Genomic DNA, 26,293 nt, shown 5'->3' on the forward strand with positions numbered 1-26,293 from the left:
TGCGCGTGGTAGCGTGGTGAAGCGAGTGGCCAGCCAATGTTGCTGCCTTGAAGAAGACCAGAAGCCGAAGGCAAACTTAACTTGCTTACTACATGGCGAGAGATGAGCCGAAGCCCGACAAGAAGAATGCCCCGACGGGTGAGGTTACAGTACAGGACTCGAGCAGAGTGACAGCATTGATTCACTGCTCAAACAGGAATGAACTATATATATATATATATATATATATATATATATATATATATATATATATATATATATATATATATATATATATATATATATACAGCGCTTGGGGGGGGTCTTACTTATACCCAAAGCGCTAACGGTCAACTAAGCGTTCCCTCTAGATTGTGCACACGACACGAACGGTACAGACACACACAAAGCTCTTTCCACAGTTCGTGAGTGGTCGGTAGTAGTGGCGCACGCTGAGCCCCAGAGAGGGGAGAGAGAGGAGGTCTCCACAACGACATCCGCGTCCTTCGGACAAGTCTCTGCAAGCCTCGTCTGCCACCGCCGAAGTTTGAATCACGCAGAGAGAGAGGCGACAGCGATCTGGACTTTCCCAGACATGTAGCGTCGTGTCTGGATCCGTCGGCTGCAAGCGTGAGTCACCGACAGGGAGGCCTGCTCGAAAGACGCACGTAGTGGAGGTTTCGCCACACAGCCGAGGAGTGCGGCACAAAGCACTGAGGTGGGCTGATTCGTAACACCAGCTTACCCTATTTTAACCGCTGTTTCCACTGCCATTGTCGCTGTCGCATTGGTTCCTCTGGTGGAGCTTGGCCGAGGATGGTGATGGTGACCTGGTAGCGGGAACACTCTCTGCCTTCCGAGGATTCCGGGAGGTAGACCGCGACGCAGGCCTCTTCGTTTCTCCACCACCCCTCCGTGTTTTTGATCGGGAACGGTGCCGCGCGCTGTCGTCCACACGTGCACAGTTGCTGGAATGCCTCCGAGACGTGCTTCGGGAAGGTCTTGACTGCGTCGTAGAGGACCGCCGCTGGGTTTCGCGGTCCCGCTCCAGCGCCTTGCGTCGCAAAATATAGGGCTCACAGAACCGCTTGGGACAGCCCTTGCTGGCTGTCAAGTGGTCCCCTTTGCACAGGGCACAACATGGGCTACACGGGTGTCCTGGTTGGGGATTCTGCCCACCGCAAGACTGGGAGCTGCGAATGTTCAGATTCGGGCACACGTCGGATCGATGGCCCACGGTCTGGCAACCGCTGCAGAATGGCACTGTATTTTTTATAGAGATAGCACTTGACTTCTACTCCCTTGTAGTAGACGTAGAACGGCACTTTGTGCCCCAGGAAAGTGATCACAACCATCCTGGTGGTGCCGAGGCGCCGGAATGAGAGAAACTCGAACCCCGGGAAGTATAGGTCGTCTAAGACTTGCTCCATCGTGTAGTGGTTGGGTATGCCGTGGATCACCCCTTTGGCAGAGTCGTATGGGGCGAGCCCGTAGAGATTGATCAGGTATATTCGGCCCCCAATAGTCAGTTCTCGGGTTCTGTTAAAGGCCGATCTACACGACGGACCGAGTCCGCGGTCCAAGCGGTCACGTGATGAGACGTCACGGTCCGCCGCGGTCCGATCTAGAGTTCCTCTATATAGCTATATAGAGAACTCTAGTCCGATCCAGAGCAGAGCACATCCACACGGCGGGCCGGCTGAGCGGACCGCGAATGGCCGACCGTCTGAACTCGCAAGCTCTAAGGTTGAACACAGCGCCGTTTAGCCGCGACAACATGATGCAACGCACAAGCCTACACGAAACGTTTCATCCCCACAATAACAGCCACCCGCATGCCAGCCCGGCGGACGCGCTCACGCAGCCGCCGGTGTCGTCCGCACGAAGGCGACACTACGAGCGGCGACGGCGGGGCAATCCGGGCTGCATACGGCTCGTGACCGCTCGCTGGAACCGAACGCTTCCCGTAAATTGAGGTCCACATGCGTGAAACAAAGTGATAAGCTAGCATCGCACTAGGAAGAGTCATAGGACTCGCTAGTAAAAGCGCGGATGAAGTATGCGTCGCGATTGTTAAGGTCCCTGACCTCAGCGATTGTAAGCCTAGCGCGCCTCCTATCCCAGCGGGGGGGATTGACAGGCTCCTTCGAGCGCTTCGAAACAGCCGCGCTGCCCGCGCCATTCTGTATTGGCGCAACTGGACCCGGCTCCGCCCACGCGGCGAGGGAGCTGTCAGACCACGCTGTTTAATGTCGCGGTCCGCCGTCGAGGCCGCGGACCGAAAAGCCTCGGCGAATGTTTGGACCGCGAAGGCCGCGGTCCTGCGCGGTCCAACGGCGGTCCGCGCGAACTGGTGACGTCCTATCACGTGGTGCGCGGACCGCCGGTCCAAATAATCGTTTTGGTCCGCCGTGTGGATCGGCAGCTAGCTGATGAGGCGTGCTCACGGTTAGAATGTTCTGGGTTTCTTCTACTCGAATCCGCATGTCGGCTTCTCGCCAGGTGAGTCCTGCTTCTCGCAAAATCGCTTCGGATAGTTGGGCGGGGCCAAGCTTGGCGAGGGCGAGGCCTTCCCTGGGTCTGATGACAAGTTTATAGTCGTCTTTCGGTAGTCGTGGTGGCTTAGGCTTCTTGTCTTAAAGGACAAGAAGCTTGTCTTAAAGGCTTAAAGGAGCCATGGCTTAAGTGCCGGACGAGCAGGGGTGAGGCTTAGGGTGTTAGTGCCACTCACCTTAGCTTTACGTCTCTGAGTCCGTCCGACGTGCAAGATCCAGCTTCGTCATTGTTGCTTTCGGTTGGGTCTCCTTCATCACTGGGACCGCACTGCATGGTGTCTTCATCGCTTGGTTGTTCAGGCTGATCACTTTGGGGTTGAGCCGATGACATGACCGAGCTTGCCATCGTCGCTCGGCGCGCAGTCGTACTGGGCCCAAAGTTAGGCCCAGCGGAGCGCCACCGTTTCAAAAAGAAAACCGGCCGTGGAAAGAGGTGCCCTCACGGACGAATTCTTGTTTTGCACAGGCTCCTGATGACCTCAGGCACACGATACAGATGTTTTCGCGCGGAAACACTGAAGTTTTCTACTGGAAGGTCGATTTCCAGCAGAAAGCATTGCAAACGTGGCCGTGCCTCGTCGTCTTCTTCCTCTTTCCCATTAACTCTGAAGTTTTTTCCACACTTCACACTGCAGTCAGCACTTTTTCCAATGGGTACCAGTTTAAGTCTTAGGTCTCAAAGCGTAACGTTAGTAACACTGAAATTTGAGTTTCATGACGTGCCAAGCATGCAAAGTCGCATTGTACGTCGAGCTGCGGGTACAGGTTGACTACGTCAGTGGTGCAATCACCACAACTTTTGGGCAAAACAAAGTTATTACTACTACTACGTCAGACCTCAAGGCGTAACGTTAGGCCTCACGTCAGTCCGTTGCATCCCCGGGTCATCTCCCTAATAGAGTCTTCCCAATAAAAATTACCCCTGCAAGAAAAAAAAACAGAGGGACCTTTGCTGCTCAGATCACAGTTGTGCACACAGATTACGGAGTGTTCGAATGTTCCTTTTTGCTTTTTTTCAGGGATGGCACACTATGGTGGCCTCTGTAATAACACGCTGCCAACATTAAAAAAAAAAAAACGCGAAATTTCTTTGACGAGCAAAATAAAATGCGCTGCCAAAAGAATACACTAGAGATGAGAAGGTTCATCGGCCTGGTTCAAACCACGGCCGTAGAAACGTTGCAGCGAGGAATGGGAGCGAGTGCAGAGCCTATTGTGACGACACGCGTGAGCACATCAGCAGGGCCTCTCGATGAACCAGCTTTCTGGTTGGGTGTGCCCGCCAAGGAACTTTGATTACTGGCTTTTTTTTATATAAATGACCGCGAAAAATATTTATTCCCTTTCAGGATCTCGTTCCCTCCGGTTGATGACATCGGAGCCGAGGCACGACTGCGCGACGAGCAGCTGGCTTTGCTGCGTATTTGTGCAAGGAACAAGACAATTCACGAGAGGAAGCCTTGCAGAATCTTGTATTTCGCTCATTTTGCACGTTCCACGAGAACAAAACAAGCTTACATAATAGCGCGCACAACCAGCATCGTGATTTATTTTTGCACGTGCACGCTCATTGCATACTCCGTATAACGTGTTACATACATAGTACACAAGCACTCGCGCCATTCTTTCAAAAGTTCAAATGTGTGCTGCATTCGCAACTTTACTACAGTCATACGCAACCTCCCAAAGTATATATAAAAAAGATTGAAACAGAATAGAAAGTGCAACAGTGAAAAGAGTAATAGCAACACTTGCTTATATCTTACATAGACAATTTGTGGCACTTGCACCGTTCAGGGCAATACAAAATGGACGGAATGTTTGTGTCGCGACCCCCAGCAGTAAAACGGTATTGGACAATAAAGAAAACACACGCGAATATCTCACTTTCATCCGCTGAGGAGGTTTATGTAACCTTGGGGCACGAGTTTTGCGAAGCGAAGATGGGGCATGTGGTCCTGTACGTGGTAGTCAAAAGACTAATGGCCTCGCCTCCATGCGGTATACCCGCCAGACTCGTACAAAGTGCGGGTTATCGGCGTTCAAATTTGTGGCTTGATCTGGCGTAGGTGCACCGGGCTTCAGGAGCACCGTTGTGTAGGGCTCCCAATTTGGACCGCCTGGCCGCCTACACCGAAGTACCCGCCGCGGTGGCTTAGTGGCTAAGGCGTTGCGCTACTGATTACGAGGATGCGGGTTCGATTCCCGGCCGCGGCGGCCGCTTTTCTGATGGAGGTGTGTGCGCGAGATTTCGTCGCCCGTTAAAGATCCCCAGGTGGTCAGAATTACTCCGGAGCCCTCCACTACGGCGCGCCTCATCGCCTCCGTTGCGTCGGTGCGTTAAAGGGACCCAGAAAAGCCTTCTGTAAAAGTTACAAAAGGCCTGTATTGCCACGTAGCACCAATATAGCGATGCAATGCCGTTGGAATTATTGATCTACATTCAGTATTACCTGCGCCAGAAGCAATTAAAGGCACCTCTCCCCACTTGCCGATCGACTCCTCCTCCCTCTCTGCCTCCTTCAAAGCAGCTAGCTCCATTCCTGCGCCTAGGCTCGCGTCAATCACTGCGGAGCCGCCTTTGCCGCCTTTGCCTCGGGATCGCGCAGGAAGGAGGAAGAGCAGCCGGAAGCCAATGGCAGTGAAGCCGCCGGCGGCCGACCTTGCCGGCGATTGGGCGAATCAGGGGGCGCCTTCGCCGTTGCGTCAGCAGCGATCGCCGTTGCGTCACCCGCGGTCGCCGTTGCGTCAGCCGCGGTCGGCTCGCTGCGGCGTCGCGCTCATCGGCTGAGAAAGGCGATCTTCAAAAATTGTTTACAAATTATCTGTACAACGTATGGGGCTCACACTTGGCTCAAAAATCCCCCGTTATGTGTTCTACCACCTGAATGCATTTGATTGCCACCTTCACAAAGCTTTTCGGGGTCCCTTTAAACCCAAACAACCAATCAATCAACCTCTACACCGAACGTTGTGTGCACTAAAGCCTATCCGTCGTATTCCCAAAACCGTGTAAAGGTCGGTATGCGCACGAACGCCTTTCGCCCGTGACAAATGAGCCGGATATGTTTTGCACCCCTTTTTTATTAGGCTGGTTGTTTCAGCTTAGCTAGCCACTTGCTACACTTTTCCGGTGTGCCTATACGGAAGAAGTGAAACCGAAGCGCAACCAAAACAATCTCCGCCGAGATTGCGTCAGTTGAGTCGGCATTTATGAATGTAAGCCTTCTGACAGGTGATTGTTCTCTCAGGCACCCAGCACATGCGCTCCATTACACACGCGCTGTGAACAGGAATGATAAGTCTCGTGCCGATGATTTAGAGGCGATATAGATGTTGGCGTGAAGCCTTTGCACATTTCGCGAGTGTTTCGAACCTCAGGTTCACGCGGTCGGCTGTCGTAGAACACACTCGGCTTTTTTCAGCTGCCTGCGAGGTCAGGACCCGGTTGCTGCCACAGAAAAAAAGAGCTAAGTCCCGTGTAGGCACTCGTGTTGCTCCATGTTGATCACTTGCAGAGACGCACAAGAATCGTCGCATAAATGCTTGCTAAAACTGAGCCGTTCCGCCTGACACGCAATTTGTTTTACACTCACGCTTCACGACTCTAGACATTGACTCGAATGCCACAAACGGACTCTCGTCGAAAGGGATTCTCGGGGTCTTAAAGATAAAAAAATATCGAAGTGTGTGTAAAGGCGATCACAAGTCATTAAGGCACTCCATGATTTCCTGTGTATAGTACAGGCACATCAGCTGAGCGGTTTTTATGCTGCCAGAGGAGACGCCGGGCAGTGGCAGTTGCTGCTTGGACGGTCATCTCGTTCTTGCACAATTTCCCCAATGCATTCGCGATGAAATGACGTCATATTAGGTTGCGCCTAAAATGATATGACCGCTGCTCAGGCGATGTGCATTTTAGGAGGCAAGAATGCTTTAATTAGCCGTATTGCGACCCTCAATGTTTTTTAGAGGCACTTCTCTTGTGGTGTTTCACCCTTATGTGAGTGGACACCACATTCACTTTTTAATTGACAAAGGTGTAGCCACCGACATAATCCATGAACGCGTTTGTGCCTCAGCACAAACACCTGACGGGGAGAAAATATCGATAGAGGTAACGAGGAATTGTTTAGGCGCACTCGACACTTTTTACTCCAAGTCAATCATCAGCCCATAGCCTCCTGCCATGTCAACGATTCTGTAGGAATGACACTTTGAGATCGGAGGCTTGGCGCAGTTGACGCCTTATACGTTAAGATACCCGCAACAAATTGCTTATGCGGTAATCCCGAGAGCCTTTACAGCTTTTCTATCATATTCACATCCGGAATGAAGACCTGCAGCACCAAGGAACTGGTACTGTACGATATATTCCGCACCTGGTCCATTCCAATGGCTGTCCTATTTGTAAAGGGCAGCACACACACTGGGCATCACCGAAGGGCAAGGCGTACATATGTTGGCGCAGACACATGCACCATTGTCAATATACAGCGATTACGGCACGCAAGAAGTGAAAAGCACAAGCTTGTTTCTTCTCATCGTACCAGTAACACGAGCGACCTCCTTCACACGCTACATCTCTTTCGAAATATCGCGTGGTGACGTCGTTGTGCGGCGATTGTCTCTGCATGCGGGCGCAACCAGCCCGTGTGAGCCTTTGGCGGGGAAGTTGGTGCACACAGCGCATTCATGCAGGGCCAGGTGTGGTTAACGGGGCGCTGCTAGGAAAGCCCTGGTGGCAGCCACCGCCACGGTCCCCAGAGCCAGCAGCACCAGCGGACCGGCTCCGGCCGTCTGCGAGGCGCCGTTGCAGCCGTCCTTGCTGTTGCAGGTACACGTTTCGACAAAGACATCGAAGGTCCCGGTCCGCATGAGGCAGTAGTTCTCATCGTAGGTGCCTTCGCCAGGAGTGCCCAAGAAAGCGCAGGACCGGATGAAACGCCAGTTGCCGTTCACTGCGAACCAAGCAGACGGTAGACACTTGATCGCGTGCACGTGTCGTTGCACCGCGGTATGTTAACCGTTCTGAAAATTCGGAAGCCCAGCTCTGCGACTCACCTGTGCTCTAATTCCCTCTGCCGCCCCCACTGCATTATCCCGCCAATAAATTCCGGCCAACACATAGAAATTGCGAGAGCCCCGCATCTAGTGAAAATTGTTAAACCCACATAATGCCCTTGACGTGCAGACCGCTTTATGCCTAGTTCGTTCATTAATATTGCACGAAAAACTTTCGTTGCCGCGCGTTGCAGTTAAGTGGTCTAACTTGTTTGTTCTGGGCTTTGCATATGTAGAGGCTGGAAAAAAAAAAAAAAAAAAAGATATCTCGCTTCCGCTCCTCTCGGCGCCTAGGAACATGGCAGCGCTCACAATCCTAGAATATCTGTTCCGCTATTTGACTATAAAGTTCCGCATTCGCAACTTATTGAAGCACTTGGAAGTGAAAAAAAGAGTAAAAGAACTGGTGCTTCAAGCCGCACGTTATTGCTGTCTGCGAGCATATATAGGGCGTGCGACCTCGTGCGCTACACCGAAAGAAGCCGCGCACACGACACAAGCTTGAAGTCACAGCAGAGAAATGAAGCGCTTCCTGCAGTCACGGCGACGAGAAAGAAAAAGCATGCACAGTGTGTGCTTGACGTACACCACGTGCATGGTGACACTCGGCACGTGACATTCGCCTCGCCGAAGCACGCACGAAAGCTAAACGAGCTCCCCTATAAGAGGCCAGGGCGCACGTTCTCAGGAAACGATGCCCGCCCCTGCCCCGTTCTCTGTTTCACCGGCGTTCATAGACGGCGGGTGCGAAGTTACCTTTCTGGCGAATCTTTCGGCACATGCTGGCAGCGAGGTTCGGGTAGTGCGGCAGCGTTCGAGCCGCGCACTCGGCGATGGGCAGCGACGAGTTGTCGAAAGGGTCGGCACAACGGGGATCCGCGCGCGAGTTGCACTCCCAGCACTTGATCGCCTCGCCTGCGAACGAGAGAGGAGAAGCAGAGCTCGTTAAGAAGCCCGTTGTTGATCTACGGCGTACCAATAGCCTCTAAGCAAAAAATGGCTGTACTGTTTTGCCAAACCATGGACGCGTGTGGATGCAAGAAAGTGGAATGTTATTATTTGGTAGTTCAATTCGCTCTCGTACCACTAATACACCTGGAGCGGAATTGGTTGTGTCCGTTTCGAAAAGGTTCATTTCGTGCCTGCTTCAGTCGTGACGTGGTTGCACTCGCCAGACCTCTGTCCAATGATGAGCTGCGTCACATCTGGTCGTCTGCTTTCAGCCAATCAGGGATCGCTCGAAACGGACACGTTGAATCGGACATGAAACTGACGAAACTGAGAATTCCGCCTCTGGTCAGTAATAAAGCACTAGTGTGAATTCGCGCTGTAAAAATAACCCGTGTGTCTGCGTCTACCCCAAAGCCACCTGAATAGCTAACCGCTGCCATCAAACGAGGGAAATCGGGCTAATGGTGAGGCTCAATAGACAATTTTACTGGAAAAATCTGACCAGAAGTGACATTGTGCAATGTGTAATGTCACACTACAAATATCATTTTTTAAGTCAAATCCGTGGCATAGCCGGCATTTCGTATGAAATTAGCAGACCGGGGGGGGGGGGGGGGGAGGGACTGCCTGCCAAGTACGAAGTGGAAATAAATATATGAACCAGGTCATAACACGACACATTTTATAGCAGTCCAAACTTGCATCACACGGGATCTAGAACAATGAGCTTTCGCCATTTGCGTTTAAGGTGGGAGCCTATACAGCCTATGTACCGATAACATTCACATTTGTCATGACATCATGACATAAGGACTTGGTTGCTCCCTAGTTGGTGCATGAATGACAAAGAAATAAAACTGCGCAAGAAACAAGGACGAGAACTAGAGGGAGACAGGACTGCGCTCGACCCGTCTCCCTCTAGTCTTCTTGGTAAACCAGTCGACCTCCCTCCCAAACATTCGGGAATATGTGCACGGGCGGGCGCCACTCCCCGCCTGGTGGCTACGCCCCGGGTCAAATCGTATGTCGGGCCTCGTTATTAGTGAACATTTCTCCCTACATTGAGGTCATCAATTGCTCTTCTTGGTGAAATGAAGGAGCTGAACCTTACAGGCGTTGTGAGCATCAGTTAGGGCGTGACACAATTTTTGAGTATTTGATTTTTATTTCTTGGCAGAACCAAGGGGAGGCTGAGACTAAAGGCGGACGTGGCCTGACAGGGGCCTCAGCCACCCGATTTACAGCGTACATAATCGTTCTGTTCGTCGAGCAGAAGTCTTCAAAAGTACGTAGCAGCCAACGCCATTCGTGATTTAAACGCTACTTGGGAAGGCCGATAGCACCGAATGCCGACATTAAATATTTCTTATAATTTGTGCCGTTGTTGTTTCTCTCATTGTTGCGCGTGGAGGCCAGTTACCCATTCTCCCGGATTCCCTTGAAACGCGCGTCCTATCCGCCCCAAAAAGAAAAAAAAAAACTTTACGTAATCGCTATGAGGGACATTCGTAACAATCGGAATGAAAACAAGGAATCTTGTACCCAAGAATGAACAATACCTAACTTTCCTGGCGCTACGTTACGCTACCACCCGCACAACGACACCACCCCCTCATGCGTACGTCAGAACCTGCAGGTATACAGCAACACCTCTTCTGTAAACGACTTGTAGCTACCCCTAATCTCGTCCTTATCTCAGAACTTTCGCTATAGCTGGATGGCTTTCGTTACATTAACCATCAGCCAATCAAAGGCTAGAACAGGACGACAAGCGTGTCATGCCTTTATCCAAGGTTACATTAGCTGCACAATCAAGTAGGTTTGATACCGGCTGTACAGGCACAAGTAATGGCAATGCTGTGTCTATATCGAATGTCGTGCGTGCGACGGATATACAACGCGAAATCCTTCCAGCGCAACACCGCTAAAGGTAAAACATGTTTCCGCCCGTACTGTGGCTAGACAGGTACACTAGATCTAAGGCAATCCTGTGGCCCGGCGTCATCGTAATGCACTGGACTAAACAATCCATGCAGCCAACAAAGAAATTTCGGCGAATGACGATGTCGAGCATACGATTAAACCCAAAAGTTCGGCCTCAGCTGTCGCATCAAGCAGTGCAAGCATGGCGTTCTGCATTGCGCAATGCCACGAAGCAGATCACATTTTTGAGTACAATGGTGGTATCCACGTTGCTGTCATTCGCCGAATTTGCTTTGTTCGCGGCACGCATTGGTCACTCGAGTGAATTGCGATTGACGCTGAATTACGGGATTGCCTTAGAGTGTAGAATACTAGCGTCGAAAACGAAACACGGCAGCGCGAAATGGGCGCAGCGAAAGGGCAGACAGCAGAGACCGAATGGCGCGAAAGACAACTCGCGCGGGCGTTGATCCACTCTATGTGTGTATACATTCCCGCAGCGGTTGCTACGCCGGCTGCTTTTTGCGAGATCAAGGACCTCATGAGCGCGCGCGCGCGTCGGGGCGAGGCTGCGTGTGTTACGAACGTCAAAAAAAAAAAAAAAGTACGAGCAGCGGCTGCTACATCTTTCAGCGACAGCTCGAGCTCTTTGTCACGCAGCGTCGCCTGCGCTTGGATTGTCGCGTGTCCTTGTGGCGGAAAACCCACGCGTGCATGGCAACTGTTTAAAACACTCAAGACAGACACTCGAGACAGACACTCGAGATCCGACAGACAGACGAGTCCGAGACAGACACTCGAACGCTTCCAACATATCAATCACTCAAGTGTTACCTCTTCTGAGGTCGAAGACGCCTAGCAAACAAGTCATGTCGCAACAGGCAATGCTTGGGAACGCGAAAAAAAAACACAAAGGTGCAGTGTAAAAGCAAAGACAACGCGCTTTTCCCACCCATATCGTGCCACTGCGAACATGGGAAGATGTTTTTTTTTCTATGCTGTAAGAGTATAATTCAACGATGCGCTGATGAAAACTTAATTTTTGAAAGTAACGAGGGAAAATAAATGTATAGGAGTGGTTGCTGCGAAGAGGAGTGCCTCCTCGTACACTTTTCGGACATAACAGTGTCTCGACCCTCCCATAAAAACTTTTTTTCGAATATCATTAACGAAACGACTCGCTCAATCGAGCACATGGAGGGGAAAAAAAGGTTTCTTTCCTCCATGATCGAGCACATATTCATATTCCGACACCATTTCCAAGGTATACTTTTTAACGAAAGGTTTAGCTAGAATACTGGCAAGGTTCGCCCACAATAAATTAAACACTGCATTCGCTCGATACGAAGTACCGTCAGAGCAGCAAAAGAACATCCAGACTTTGAAGGGAAAAAATGGAAATCCGGAAGGGGTTGTGCTGTCAGTTACTGGTAAGAAATAGTGCCGTGAATAAACGCACTCTTCCTCTGCCACCCGACATTCGCAGGTTCCAATCCTGGTATATGGTGACTTTCACAGTGACGCAGGTATCAACGGCCCAATTTCGTCAAGGTACTGTATGCGTTATGTCGCCGATAACCCAGCGGTTTCCGCGAAACCATCTAAGAAACGAGAGAAAGGCGCGGGGTACAGATTGGCCGCTATAGTATATACGGAGAGCGACATTGGCTCGAGCGCGGTCGTTCGAGCTCAGCTTTGATGCAAAGTTTTGGTCGAACTTCCCAAACCAGACTGTAAGAAAGTTCTATTGCCCAGGCAGTAACATTGGTCCCCTGGTCGCTGGCGCCTGCTACTGAAGTGGGTATTCAGAAGCCTGAAAACATGCGTGATGTGCTGAAGACTGTGCTCGACCTATATAGTGTACTTTTCCATCATCTCCCCCTTTGTTCTTGACGCCGCGAGAAACGAGAAAAGCTGAACATCGCAAGGACAACGCATGGAACCGCGAGTGAGAGCTTTTCGAACGAGATATTTTGGCCATTCTCGAGTGATCACAACTCCCTGGAGAAAAACAGCACCGAATTCCGTTAGAGTTCCTCGCAAGCCATTGGCATGCGAGCGACGGCAGAGGATGGCATCATAAATTTTGGCAGGGGGTTAAATAAAAAAACTGTGGTTTATTTCTCCATACCCAGCTTTCTCGCTCAAAATTCCGACCTCTCAGGAACCTAGGAAAACCACTTCAGGAAAGTAATATTTGGCACAAAGCAAGAAGGCAACGTGAAGATGAAAACACTAGAAGAAATTTCCAGGATTTGGAATATTTCATGTGCAATTCGCTGTCAAATCTTACTCCCCATGCATTTCTATGGGATAGTTTCCATGGCTCAGGAACCTAGCCGCAAAACATGCAAGACTTGAAACTGTGCGCAAATCAAGTTTTCACCCCTAATATTAGCAGCGCAAAAGAACTTTACATTACGCTAAATACCTACAGAGTAATCGCTGTTGAAAGGACTGCCATGAGCGGGAAAGCTGCACATGCTGTCATAGGAATCAGTAAAACAAGAAAGTGAAATGTGCAGCGAAATCTGCAGCTGAGCATGATTTGCAGGTCGGCGGCAGTCTTGTGGGTGTGCTTGGCGAGCGACGTCCTGCGGGCGGGTCGCTTCGGCAAAGGTGTACTGGCGTAATTTCCGTGATGAATATAACGTCAGTGAAATCGTGGGGTATCGCGGCATAAAACACTTTCGTGTTAAAATATAAATCCCGAAAACGAACAACCCTAAGTATAACGTACTGATGATGATGATGATTGCTATTGGTTTCCCCTTTGTAGCGGGGTGATGACATGTCACCTTAACAAAAAGGACAAATATACCTATGTTTTAATACTCTTGGTTTAATACTAGCGCTGCTTCGGGCAGGCGCAAAAGCTTATAAGGCACAAAATACTTTATTTTTTCTGTTACAGGTGGTAACTGTCCTAGGCAATAATCCCCTCTTTGCTTTTCGTCCACCAGCATTCTAATACCACTGTCAAACGCGCCTATTTAAGTGCACTTACGCCAAGTGCACTCGGGCTTTCCGAATGACACTTTGGCTGCGCGCTGCTAAACGGCGAATGCTTGATTGTGGGTTTAACGCGCCGACGCAACGCAGGCGATGAGGCGCGCCGTAGTGGAGGGCTCCGGATTAATTTTGACCACCTGGGGATCTTTAACGTGCGCCGAAATTTCGTACACACGGGCGTTTTTGCTTTTCGCCTCCATCAGAAAAGCGGCCGCCGCGGCCGGGAAACTAAACGGCGAATGAAAGTGCCCTTGGCCATGATGTCGGTGACGATAGAAGGCATAAATATTACGCAGAGTGACTTGAAATTTTCTCTGTTTATTACGTGAGCAACAATGTAAACATCACGTTGTGTTTGCATTGTTCAAAATCGCAATCGGCGCTTTGCACAAGTCCACAAAAAAACGGAGTCGAGACGGCACCGGCACCGGTGCTGATATCATCACTGTTATTCACTGCACAGTGAATCGCAGCAACAATATAATTTGAGGGAAATTATCTCAGTGTAGAATATAACAGAAGAAGGCTGAAACGGGAACACAACCACAGGGCCACAAGAAGCCACCTACGAAAGCGCCGCAGAGAACGGCCGCCATAGAGCAAAACCCCACCAGGCGACACTTGCACGTCGTTGAGAGCGCCGTTATTTTCTTGTGCTTCGTCACCACTTCTCTTTTTGTAGAAATAATTGAACAACATACCCATAATTAAATTGTAACGTTACTTATTAAAATCTAAACGCTCACTGTTTTATGTCATTTTTCCCGATTTTGGACCCCTGCGGCCGAGACAACTCACTCGGCGAGCCGGCCCGGGTAAAGTGTGTTTCGGAAACACACTCAGCTTAAAGTGTGTTCGGTGGTAAGTGTCATTCGGGTTTGCCATTTAGCTGCGCCTGAATGACACTTTAGCCGAGTGCACTCTGTGGAAGTGCACTTAAATAGGCTCGTTTGACAAGGGTATAATCTTCTTTTCGTCACCTTACAGCCTTGAAGTTAACTGGGCTTCTAGAAGCTGAATATTTCCCTCATGTAGGCTTGGATGGATACCCTCACATTCTAACACTATGTGCCGCATAGTTTCTGTTTCTTTTCCGCAGACCACGCATACCCCATCATTTTGTGAATACTTCCCCACAAAACTCTTAGTTCGCAGGCAACCTGCTCTAGCCTCAAAAAGCAAAGCACTGCCCTGGGAATTATCGTAGAAATTTTCCTTTCTGATGTTCAATTTCTCAGCCCTGTACATCTCTAACGAGGTTTTAGCTTCCATTTTTTCTTTACATTTATTGGTTTCAATCTGCCTTGCCTCTTTTTTGGTTGCCTTGGCTGTTTTGGATTCTCCACTGTTCTTTCCGTATTTCATCGTTATCCTTCTAGTCTTCCTTAACCACTGCGTGTCCACGCTTTTCAAGTATAGGTACCTAAAAACCTTAGCTGCCCACCTTCGTTGATCCATTGCTCTCAACCTCATCTCAAAGCATATTTTACTCTGTGCTTCTCGAACTTCAAACGACGCCCAGCCCATAATTCCCTGTACTGCTTCGTTAGTTGTTTTTCCATGCGCGCCTAAGGCCAAACATCCTACCACTCTCTGGTTCATTTCGAGGCCTGATAGAACGTCTGATTTTACTCTCTAGTGCTAAAGGTTGCTTCTCCGCACGAAGACCCTGTGTGCAGAGGTGCACCCTTTACAGGCCGCTTGCTTCGTTGTACAGGCGTCACTTACGTGATGGATATGACGTCAGCGAAACCTTCGTGTATCCGGGAATAAAACACTTTCGTGTTAAAATCAAATGCTGTTTCACACATTTCCGCAAGTCGTCCCAGTTGTCGAACGTGTTCTGCATAATGTTAGCCATAGTTGTACAGACACGCTCAATGTATTATTGCCCGGTAGTCATTCGGGTGCTACAGAGCCACGGAACCGCGCCACTCCGACCACAGTCACGTCGCCATGGCTGCGCACACGCAGTAGCTTTTATAGTGAGCGTGCGTCTGGAGGCTATACAACTGCCATTGCGGGAAAACGGTGTCGGGAAAGCAATTTATTGATTGATTGATTATGAGGTTTAACGCGCCGACGCTACACAGGCGATGAGGCGAACAGTAGTGAAGGGGTCCGGATTAATTTTGACCACCTGGGAATTTTTAACGTGCGCCGAAATCTCGAACACACGGGCGTTTTTCGCTTTTCGCCTCTACCAGAAAAAGAGGCCGCTGCGGCCGGGAATCGAACCCGCGCCCTTGGGTTCGCCGCAGAGTCAACGCGGCGGGTGCCGGAGAAAGTGAAACACCCCATTGCAAGACGTACGACGACTGACTCACTGCATTGAAGGACTCAGCAAGAATACTCGCATCACGCGTTCCACTTAACAGGCGTATGACTCAGTACATGAAATTGCCGCGGTAAACGCCACGCGCCTGCTGGCACGCGAACGCGGCAGGCAGGCTATTCTCGCATGCGAGCTGAGCGCGTGTCGCACATTATATGTTGGCCACTTGGAGCGAAGCCAGTTCCGTATAACCAGCGGTCGCTTATTATACGTGCGCTTGTTTCAGGTGCTATTTATAACCTGAAAGCATTTACAAAACATGCGCACTCACGCGCGAAACAATGAGGCGACGACCAATAAATCAGTGCACATGGGCACTTTCACACTACGTCGAGTCTTGACGAATCTTCGAGGCCATGTTTTCGCAAGACGCTCCACATGCTTTCAAAATAGCTGGGCGCGTAAAGGTAGCGGCGTGGTTTGGTCACTCGAGCATTGTGGTGAAGAGTGCGTAGGTTGTCATGGAGGGGCGCTGGTCTTCAGCGATAGGGCCGGCTATGCCCTGACGGACATCATCATCGTGTTATAGAAATCGCGATGGCAGTGCGAAGGCCCCGATAGATAGCAATCTCCGCCGATGGTGAAAAGCCACGCGTGTGCCAGAGAGGTTACTCCAACGTACGTCACCTCGGGTGGGAATGCGAAGCCCTGAGGGAATTCCGCGACGAACATTAGTTCCCAACAGTGGCGTTCTACAAGGACTGGATCATACGCCCGCGATTTTCCAGAAACACTAACTTGCTTTGAAGCTCTTCGTGTGAGCTTCCGTAGTGAGCCGCGAATACGATTTTCCCACGTCCCTTCCAAACAGGGGACCCAGCCATCCTGCTTGATAAGCTGTTCTCCACCCACACCTGGGCGCTGCGTCAAACTTCACAGGAGGGTTCCAGGTGAATCTATGCCACCTGCAGGGTTATCTAACGTGTGCACAGCCGGTATTTTTGTCCTTTAACTCCATCATGAAATTGAAAGACGACCACAAGGGCACTTGTACATTTCATCGTCAGCTGCTTGACACTCGGTGACCTCCACTCATATCCAACGATGATACTTCTTACTTTCCTTTTGGGGTGACTGCTACTATTATACTATATCTTGTTATTACAAAAGTAACTTTTGTTGATTACCCACTGGATCAAATACCCTTACTTGAGAATAAAGGTCTTACAACAACATATCCTCTTCATTAAACCTTGACTTAACGCCCATCTGTAAGTATGTGCGGGGCGTGGAAGGGTCTTTTTTGGCGAACCACGGACGATCTGATCTCTGAAATCAAGACACTAGCAGACTTCACAGTAAGAAAGCAGCCGCAGCGTCCTAGCTTCCAGCCAGAGTCTGCGTACATAGCAGTAGAGGGCCTATTGTCAACAACCCAACGTGGAGGGATAATTACATTAATCGGGACTCCGCATCTGCTTCTTTCCAGCGCGCGTGCTACAAGTCCGTCACGCTGCCGGAACGCTTTCAGATTGCCGAAGAATACAGCATTTATTTCGCCACTGTTTTTTCTTTTGTTGCGCTGCGCTTCTCCACTTCCGTGAGAGATGGGTGGTAACCGGATTTTGTTTGACTGCGAAAAGTTGAGTACTGTCATCATTCTAGGCCGATTCGCACCCGCGAATTATCCGACGCACTATAGCAAACTCGCGGCAATACACGGAAGCCAGTCGCGTAAATACGCCCAGCCGTAACCGCCATGCGACCGAGGCACGCACACGTTAGCCCCCGTGTGTCTCTCGGATATAGGAAATTCGAAACAGGGCGTTTCCCAGCTTCGTGGCAGCCACCCATGTATCCGCCCCAGGAATGGCTCTGTGAAAACAGGCGCCGCCAAATACGGAAGCAGGCTGGCCAGCCGATTGAGTGCGTGCCTGAAATGTATGCATATATTTGCGCACGTTCCGGCGAGTAGTGCGCCCTTTCGGCACCAAACATGGAAACCCTGCACAAGTGCTAAAATAGCAAGTATAACAGCCAAGCTGTGTACATAAAGTGCTTCTGGGCCCCTCGTTCGCCATTTTTTTCAATTCAGGGCATCATCACCATCGTCACCCCCACCGGCAGCAGTCTGTTAGTGTCCATTTCAGGGCGAACGCCTCCCCGAGAGACTTTGAACGACCACCCATTTACCTCCCTTATCCTTTTACCTCCCCATCCCTTCTTTCCTTGCTCCTCTGGCACAAAAATGTGCGATTGCACAGCATGGTGTCTGAGCCCAAAATAAATGCGTATTACCACCAGCACATTTTTATTTATTGACGTAGGTATACATATTTATTTGTTACGAATACCTACAGCGCCCGATGGACATTATTGTAGGAATGTTAAGTCTGTAATCACATGAACAACTAGTAAAGATGGGAACGCAAGCTACAGAGTGGTAATGTTAGCAGCTTGGAAAACACTGACACAATAATATGGCCAGCAAGAACTAATTTAATACAGTAACACTTAAGACACACTTTTGAGGACACTTAAAAGATGCCTTTTTATTGATTTCATTTAATCCACTCCTAATGTTATATGGCACCTTTGCCACCCTAAGTTATCTCGCATCTCAGACGTTCTTATTTCAAACCGGAAGTTATGTGTAACAAATCGTGCTGTGCGTTTCTGTACCCTTTCTGATACTTCTTTCAATACTTCCGTGCACAGGTCCCATACTAGACACGCGTATTCTAAAACGGGACTAATGCTGGTGAAATATATTGTGTCTTTTAATGATTTGACGAGTCTTTAACATTTATTTAGAAAAAGTGCAAAAACCGAGACGCTTTAGTGGCTGTTGCACGAACACAGTATGGCTAGTTTAAATTTCACTCGATGTCACACCAATATATTTCACTTCTTTTACACTTTGTACACCATGGTTTAAAAACAAGAACAACGCATAGTTTTTTAATCAGTAAAGATTAGAAGGTAGCATTTAGCGATGTTCTAATTCCTTTGACATTGCGCACCCCAGGCCGAAACCTTGTACAAATCTGATCGCAACGCACTTCGGTCATCAAAACATTTGACAGGATAATACAGCACAAAGCCATCAGCGTGCAATTTTACATTCGACCAGGCACCACTGTGCCACGGCCGGTCTGGAGCATGCACGCCTTCCAGACAAGCCGTGCACTATAAATAACTGACGAAAACAACAAAAAGCATCGGCGAAGGGACTGACCCTTGGGCCACGCCAGGCAGAACATCGACGGGCGATGATGACGTATTATTTATGATGATGACACGTTGCTTATGTGCAATGAGATAATCTTGCAGCCAACCAAGAATGCAACTAGGTATGCGCAAAAGGGATAAGTTATGTAACAGGAGGTTGTACGGTACTTAGTCAAACGCTTTTTTTCTAGGAAAACTGTGTCAACCTGCAAGCTTTAGGCGAAACAAAACGCAGCATCATACGCAAACTATCACACGTCATCGGGCTCATAATTTTTCCCGAATTTTATTACCTGGTCCACGGCCGCTGAATTAGAGCGCACGCGCAGTCATCCAGTAGCCGTGTCTGGTCTCTCACCCGGTTTTCTGCCTACTCATACGTTCAATCCGGCCCTCCGAACCAATTTTTCCAACTCTGGTAATCGACCTGTTGTCAGTCCTCCACACCAAATGTCCGACCCAACTTTACTCTCTTAACTTCACCGAGTAGGTCGTCTTCTATATGAGCTTGGCTCCTTCCTATTCAAGATTACTCGGTAAGTGTTTTCTGCGACCATAATTTGTGCCCCACAAGATATCAACGAAACATCGAAAGTACGTATTAGTTGTATACCATCGGTTGTGTATAAACCCTACACGGGTAACCGCCTATGCTTCCAAAATACACACCAGCCTACATTAATTCTACATCCTTGATTTATTTTTCGTGGTTAGGATCAGCCCTGACTTGTTCAGGATAATTATATTCATCTAACCCTTTAGTATTTCATCACCTAGGCTGGTGGATTTGCTCACTTCTACGCTAGTACTATTAGTGGTTATCTATACTACCTACTATTACCACTTTTTCGACCGTTTGATTCACAGTTATACCTCTGCCCTCCTTTTGCACATGACTTGAATCCTCGTCCATCCGCCACGCAGGGTCAGTGGCCGAGGCGCCGGAACGAAGTCGTGGCTTTGATGGGGGTGAAAAACCGCGTACACGAGGTGTCGGCACTGGTTACGGATCCCGTGTGGTCGAAATCAATGCATCGCCCTCAACTACGCACGGTTCTCGCCATAGCCGAAGTGCATATTCGACACATAAAGCCCCAATTGGAATTTAAAGGGTTCTTAAAGCCGTGAAGCAAAACTTCATACAAACGCACGCCTGTTCCTGGCAAAAACAAAACAAAACAAAAAAACAAATAAATCATCCCTTCATCCGGACTGCTACTCTCATGGACGATGCCTAGAGCAACGATGAACCATGTACTTGAAACAAAGACCTATGGCGAGTGAAAATACTCCTCCATGTGCCCTGAAAAGCAGCAAGTGTTGTGTCCACACTGGTATACAAAAAATAAGGTGTGCACACTTTTCATGGGCCAGTTTCTATGGATATCAACATGAATAACGCAAACTGCTATAAGCCAAATTGCCGGAACACGAGCGAATATTTTCCTATACGCGTGCCTGCAAAGCTTTTCACAAGACGGACCTTCCAAGGTAGAAGGTATACCACCTTTCTTCGTTTGGTGGCCTTCACCAGGCATGGGCGACTCTGAAGCGGCATTGCAATCTTAATGAGTAGGGGCCACGAGCAGCCCGTGAGTGACCGTGCTCTTCCGTGCGTTTAAAACGCCGAAACATTGTTCTCGGTGAGGCATGTAAGAGTAAGTCAGCACAGACGTTATAAGCACCCACACCTTGGACAATCGCTGTCGTTAGTCACAACAGGTAGCGCTTCAGTTAGAGAAGACCATATTCAAGAGGAGACCGGAGAGGCCCCACCCGGTTTCCTATTGTTACAGTCTGCGCTAGCGCTTAGCGTTAGCCCCAACAATGGTGACGCAGCCACTCCGTAACGACGTGTTTTCGCGAGCGAATCCAAAATGCGTGTTTGGGATAGTCAGCTAGAACATGGCGCTTGTTTCAAACCGCTTTCCTGGCCGCCGCAACGGGACATTCCGTCTACCGTATATGCCGTAAATTACGTTTAAGTCGTTGACCTACCTAGAGCCACTAAATAGTAGCTATGGACCTACCGTCAATCACTCAGCGTTTGAACAGCCGAGCCAGTGACGGTGAGTCTTAGCTGCTGCACCATTGAGTGAGTATCTCTGTTCCCCCGGGCCCCTACAACGACGAAATTATTGCACGCGGAGAACATCAATCCCCTTCCTAGCCACGCCGCACATTTGCAAAAACAGGCGGCACACACGAGCGTCGCGTTTTCGTGGAGTGGCACGAACGCAAGACCCCCGCTTTATCTCTCATGGTCGGTAACGTGACGTCACGCACCTCAGCCTCCTCCCCCCCCCCCCCCCCCCCCCCCATGCATCATCATGACATGGCAAACGCATGCCATGATGCAGACGCATCAGAAAGCTTTGAAGTGCTATTCATTAATTTCCCACCCTCCCGTAACATATATGGATTAGAGGACTGAGGCGTTGGACTCTATTATCCCACAATTTTTATTTCCAGAACGGCCACAGAAAATTCTGGCTACAACCCCGGCACGAAATACCCGAGGCTCTTGTTCACCGTAACGCCCCTGAATCACCAATCACTGCGATGAAGGCGAAACGGTACACCACCAACGAGTTTCGGATTGTACGATTTGACTGGAAAGGTGTGATCTTCACTCTCTCAGTCTGTCTGCAACAGAAGCATGATTTTTGCATTGCTTACACATCCCGTTTTTGAAGCAAATATGTCCAGCGTCGTTATTCACCAAATTCATCCCGTATACAGGACGCGGCGATTGGTCACTCAGGCTCACCCAGCAAAACAGGCCTGCACAATTTTTAGAGGACATTGCCGCGGACGTCCTCGAGTGTTTCGTGGGTGGGAGGGGCGAAGAGGCTGGGATTGCTACCAGATACGTATTCAAATACAAAGAAACTATATTGCCAAGGCGGAAAGATGTGCGTTTTTAACATTTTTTTTTATAACAATAAGCGCAGTTAGCATTCATTTGGGCTCCCGTACGCCTGTTTTGCCACAGCGCACTCAAGCGAAACTCAGTGCCACCTCTGAGCGAGTTTGCAGTTCGACTTACGAGGCCAAAGACACGATTGGAGTGAAAAGATATATATATTAGGCGCTTCTCCGGTGCGCAATGTTCAACCGACCTCTCTCCACTGATAACAGCCTTTTCGGTGCGTTGTGGTCAGATCTACGGGGTTTCATAAAACGAATGGATTTATAAGCCGTTGAACTGCTGGATGCAGACTCTCACACCCACCCCTACAATAGCCCAAGAATCACGTGAGCTGTTTTGGACGTGGCAAAATATCACGCGTTAGATTCGTCACAGTTCAAATTCAGGGAGGCACGTCTAGCTCCGGCAGCGAGGAAACAGTCTGGGCAACCAAGAGAAGAGCACGGCCGCTCGATGTGCATGAGTGTGCATTGAGTCAACCAGTATGGGAGGAACATGAAGCCGCAGCGGAAACGGGGCGAAAACAAGACGTCTCGCAGGCAGGAAGCGGCCTTTGTCGCGTCGTCTTTCTTTCTTTACGGCGTGTTGTATTCATGGGACTTCGCCAGACGTGCACGCCCCGTACTTTTGGCAACAACGTCCCAGTACGACGCCCTTTTTTTATGTTACTGCATGAACATTTCGCAAACAGAAAATGGGAATAAATAAAAGCTGTAAAGCCAACCATGCATCCTGTTTTGTACTTGTCTCTGTTATCAGGACACCACAAAGTCATCGCAACACCACATGGGTGCGTCTCCATTAGCTGCTCATAAACGACAATTAAACGTGCTCAAATTGAAGTTTTCCTCAAATGGGAAGTGACCTCAAAGTGAACCTAAATCTTGCACACACCAGCGTGTTTATTTTTCGTTTCTATCAGGAAAAGAGCCGCCGAGGTTGGGGATTGAGCTTTATGGAGTTCGGCGCCACCGAACCACCACGGCGGATGAGCAAAAGCACATGTAAATAGCCAATGGCCGATTATCGATTTCATGCATCGCGCTCTACGCACACTATGTCGGTTACGTGGCTGTCTTCCGGTCCCGGTAGCAAGCAGGCAGTGAATTTTAGTATGATCAAACAAAACATGAGCATGAGTGCGGCACAGTGTAACGCAGGCTCTGACTCCTTTGCTGCGCTCGGTAAGTGTGGTTTAGTGGGACGCCGTAGGGGAGCGAATCGGGGTGTGTAGAATGGTGCCCAAATGGTACCCCAAGCGCTCCCCCCCTCCCCCTTGCTTCATTTTTGTCCAACTATACTCATTTTCGAGGTGTAAATTACAGTAGGCTAGGTTCCCGTTAAGACCAACTCAAAGGGACCGTGAAAATTGGTTCGTATGATCAGAAATTCGTTTTAAGCGGAGGTTTTTGCATTGTGGACCCTATAAAGGAGAAAAAGTGTAGTTAGTCTTAACCATGAACTTCGCCTTAACCGAGTTCGTCTTAACCGGAGTATACTGCATAATGATATCGGATATTCGTAGAAACAGGTGCGAACGAAGTCAAAGTTCGCAGGGGGACCATAGGGCGCAATTCACGTACAAAGACATGCAGATGACTGCTATAACGCCTTACTCTAAAAGAAGCATGGATGAGCTTCCCAACAAAATGATTAGGTTTGGCGGAAAATAACTGTAGTAAATAAAAAGCGGTTCAGCCACGCCGTGGCCGTTGAAACGCCCGTGCGCCGGAGAGCTTTTCCTGCATTGTAGCAGTGTAGCCCTCGAGGGCTACAATTCAGTTTCAACCCCATGCGCCGAAAACCCGCACACGTTTTGTTTTTAGAGCGAAGCTGTCCATGGCTAGGATCCAGCAGATTATCTCCGACAACAGAGCGACGTAGACAAGTATCGCGCGCGAGCGTAGCGCCGCCTTGCGGCACCCACTCGAATTCCCGAGATCTTAAAACTACGCGCCACATCTTCAGCGCATGGAAACAATTTATAAAAAATACAAAAAAGGTCCTAGTGCTTTGATATTGATATAGGACGGCTTATACTAGCCCTAAATACATGTCTTCCCAGCAATGCATTTGTGTTTAGAGGTGAGGCCGATCTTAAAGAGATCGGTGTAAGCTTGGTTTTTGTAGTTGGCTTTTTGTGCATTGCACAGTGAAGCATGGCCATCTACGGAAGGAGTATGATTAGAGAAAACGGCTACAACTCTTGTGTTATCAAAAGTATCGCGAAACAAATTATATGACAATTAGCCGCGAAGACAAGTCTACCATTGCGCCGAGTTTCATTTGCTTATCTTGAATAGTTCACAGAGAAGTTGTAAACGTTACAGAATTACTGCCTGCTGCCAATACATACATCGGCCATCTACGGAGGGAGTGCGGTTACAGATTATGGGTGTAACTGTTGTTTTCCCGGATCTATCCGGAAACAAATTATGTGGTATGCCGGAAATCTACCCCCGCGCTCAGTAGCCGAACGTTTGTGCCGCTGAATCCTCACGGCGGATCCGCGCGTCTATCGTTCAAAAGTTTACCGTCGTATAGAAGACCTTAAGGCCCGTTCACACTTTGGAGCGATAGTAGCGACGCGATTTCTGTCGCTTTTGTCGCAAGTGTGAACGGGCCTTATATAGCACAATAAAGACGTGAGATGGCTTGGGGAACCAATGAAGGGTTGGAGTTGTTATTTAGATTTGCCGGACTCATCCTGACGACAGACCCCTCAGAAGGTGAACGCCTACTGCCCAATTTCTGCATCAAGGAACCTCCATACGAAATCGTGCGGCGAAGTATAAACAGAACATAGTAATTTCTTCGAAGTCGTGCAGCGCGCTTCGAGGCGGCAATTTGGGAATCTACTCACGAACTGAAAGGTATCATTGAATATCCTGGCTCGGTTCACTGACACTTCCCTCGCAACCTTCGAATCTGGTAGCCGATCAACGCATTGCCTGTTTTCGCCCAGCGAAGGCCAGTCAGTGCGCACGATTAGTATGTACCGGTGCGGTGACGTCAGCCGGGGCGGAAACCGCAAAATTCCCGCGCTCCTTCGGAGCGTTCGAAGGGCGCACGCCACGCCGCGTGTGCGCGGTCGTCGCCGGAATGTGGGCAAACATCCAAGCGGCGACGTCGGTGACGCGCCTGCGCGCTCGTCCGCAAGTTCAACTGACAACGCGCGAAACCCAACTGACCACTTTGTGGGCGCAGGACGAAAGCGGTCAGACGACGATCGACAACAGAATCGCCATTCATGCGCGCGGTCCGACGTTCGCTTAGCGGGTCATCAGGCACGCATTAGCGAGCGCCGAGTCCATTTTCCCCTTTTCTTTTTCCCGCCAGCCGCTGCGGCCTCGCAGGAAGCACTCAACGGACGTGGCTAGTTCGGAAACACGCGCCGCCGCGCTTGTCCGCGCGATCCCGAAACCGTTGCGCGTCCGTCGCCGACAACTAGCGCGTGACAGCACATCGATCGAGGCACAGCTGCGAGGTAGCCGCTTTCTTCGTCTCGCGCGGGATTAAAAACGCGACGATGCTTCGCATATCGCCGGTTCGTGACCTGCGGGCCGTTTTTGGGTCTCTCAAAAATGCTCACGCCGGTTCTGCTAGTAGGCCTAACATCCCGCCCATCGTCGCGGGTGCGCATGCGACGGGTCTGTCCCGTGGTTATGTCAACACATAGCATGGCACGTTACCCGACACTGCCGCTTACATGAGTGGCATGCAATACATAAGCGCAGTTAGCTAACATCTCCACGGTTAGGCGAACACACAGCTACGTCCTCCGCATGTGCCTTCGCGAGTAGCGGGCGCATGAAAACCACGCCTCACGAAGCGACATCCATGCGCGCACGTAGCTCGCGTTGGGGACTCTATGCATTTGTCGCCATCTCAACCGCCACTCGCGCAAGAAGTAACAGAGGCAACGTTACCCGACTCCCACAGCAGGACGAGGCATAACGTGAGCGCCGTCACGAACGCGCTGGTCTCCATTGCCACGCGTGCTTCGCCTATCAGCAGCAGCACCTGCTCGTAGCGTAATCACCACCGGCACCACCGTCTGACGAGTGCCGTCATCTGCGAACTCCTCCGTCGGCGCACTGCTTCGAGGGCCTTTGTGACACGGCGCGCGATGTGCAGTCGGCAGCGGGCGGGGACGCTTGGCGAAGGTACGGGCGGACAACGCCACTCAAGTGAGCAGGCGAACAAGAAAGCCGCGGCCGCCGGCGGGAGCGGCCGCTCTCTTTCCCTTCCCCGCCCGCCTCCTTTCCATGGAAACAGGTACGGTCGGTCAGGTAACTGCACGGTGGCGGCAGCCTCTGCACGCGCGGGGCTGCGGCGAGCGCTGTTCGTCGGCGATTGGAGGCGCTTTGG

General features: G+C 50.1%; 1 protein-coding gene across 1 annotated transcript; it reads right to left on the reverse strand.

Moving 5' to 3' along the window:
- Positions 1 to 3,988: 3,988 nt before the first annotated feature.
- LOC144145344 (UPAR/Ly6 domain-containing protein crok-like) lies at positions 3,989 to 26,293 on the reverse strand. The gene is made up of 3 exons (XM_077676918.1): positions 25,852 to 26,293; positions 8,355 to 8,513; positions 3,989 to 7,495 (listed from the first exon to the last, which is right to left on the reverse strand). The coding sequence occupies exons 1-3, from the start codon at positions 25,910 to 25,912 to the stop codon at positions 7,248 to 7,250; spliced, it is 468 nt and encodes a 155-aa protein (XP_077533044.1). The 5' UTR covers positions 25,913 to 26,293; the 3' UTR covers positions 3,989 to 7,247.

Source organism: Haemaphysalis longicornis, unplaced genomic scaffold (assembly GCF_048455015.1).
Source record: "Haemaphysalis longicornis isolate Haplotype H1 unplaced genomic scaffold, Haemaphysalis longicornis Haplotype H1 scaffold_1, whole genome shotgun sequence".
Classification (NCBI taxonomy): Eukaryota; Metazoa; Arthropoda; class Arachnida; order Ixodida; family Ixodidae; genus Haemaphysalis; species Haemaphysalis longicornis.

What these genes read in the sequence shown, in the direction of transcription:
- LOC144145344 (XM_077676918.1), bottom strand. Translation starts at nt 25,912, where the DNA reads ATGGAGACCAGCGCGTTCGTGACGGCGCTCACGTTATGCCTCGTCCTG. An exon ending in CGTCCTGCTGTGGGAGTCGG is followed by an intron (nt 8,514 to 25,851) that starts GTAACGTTGCCT and finishes TCTCGTTCGCAG; the next exon opens with GCGAGGCGATCAAGTGCTGG. An exon ending in CCGAAAGATTCGCCAGAAAG is followed by an intron (nt 7,496 to 8,354) that starts GTAACTTCGCAC and finishes CTTGGTTCGCAG; the next exon opens with TGAACGGCAACTGGCGTTTC.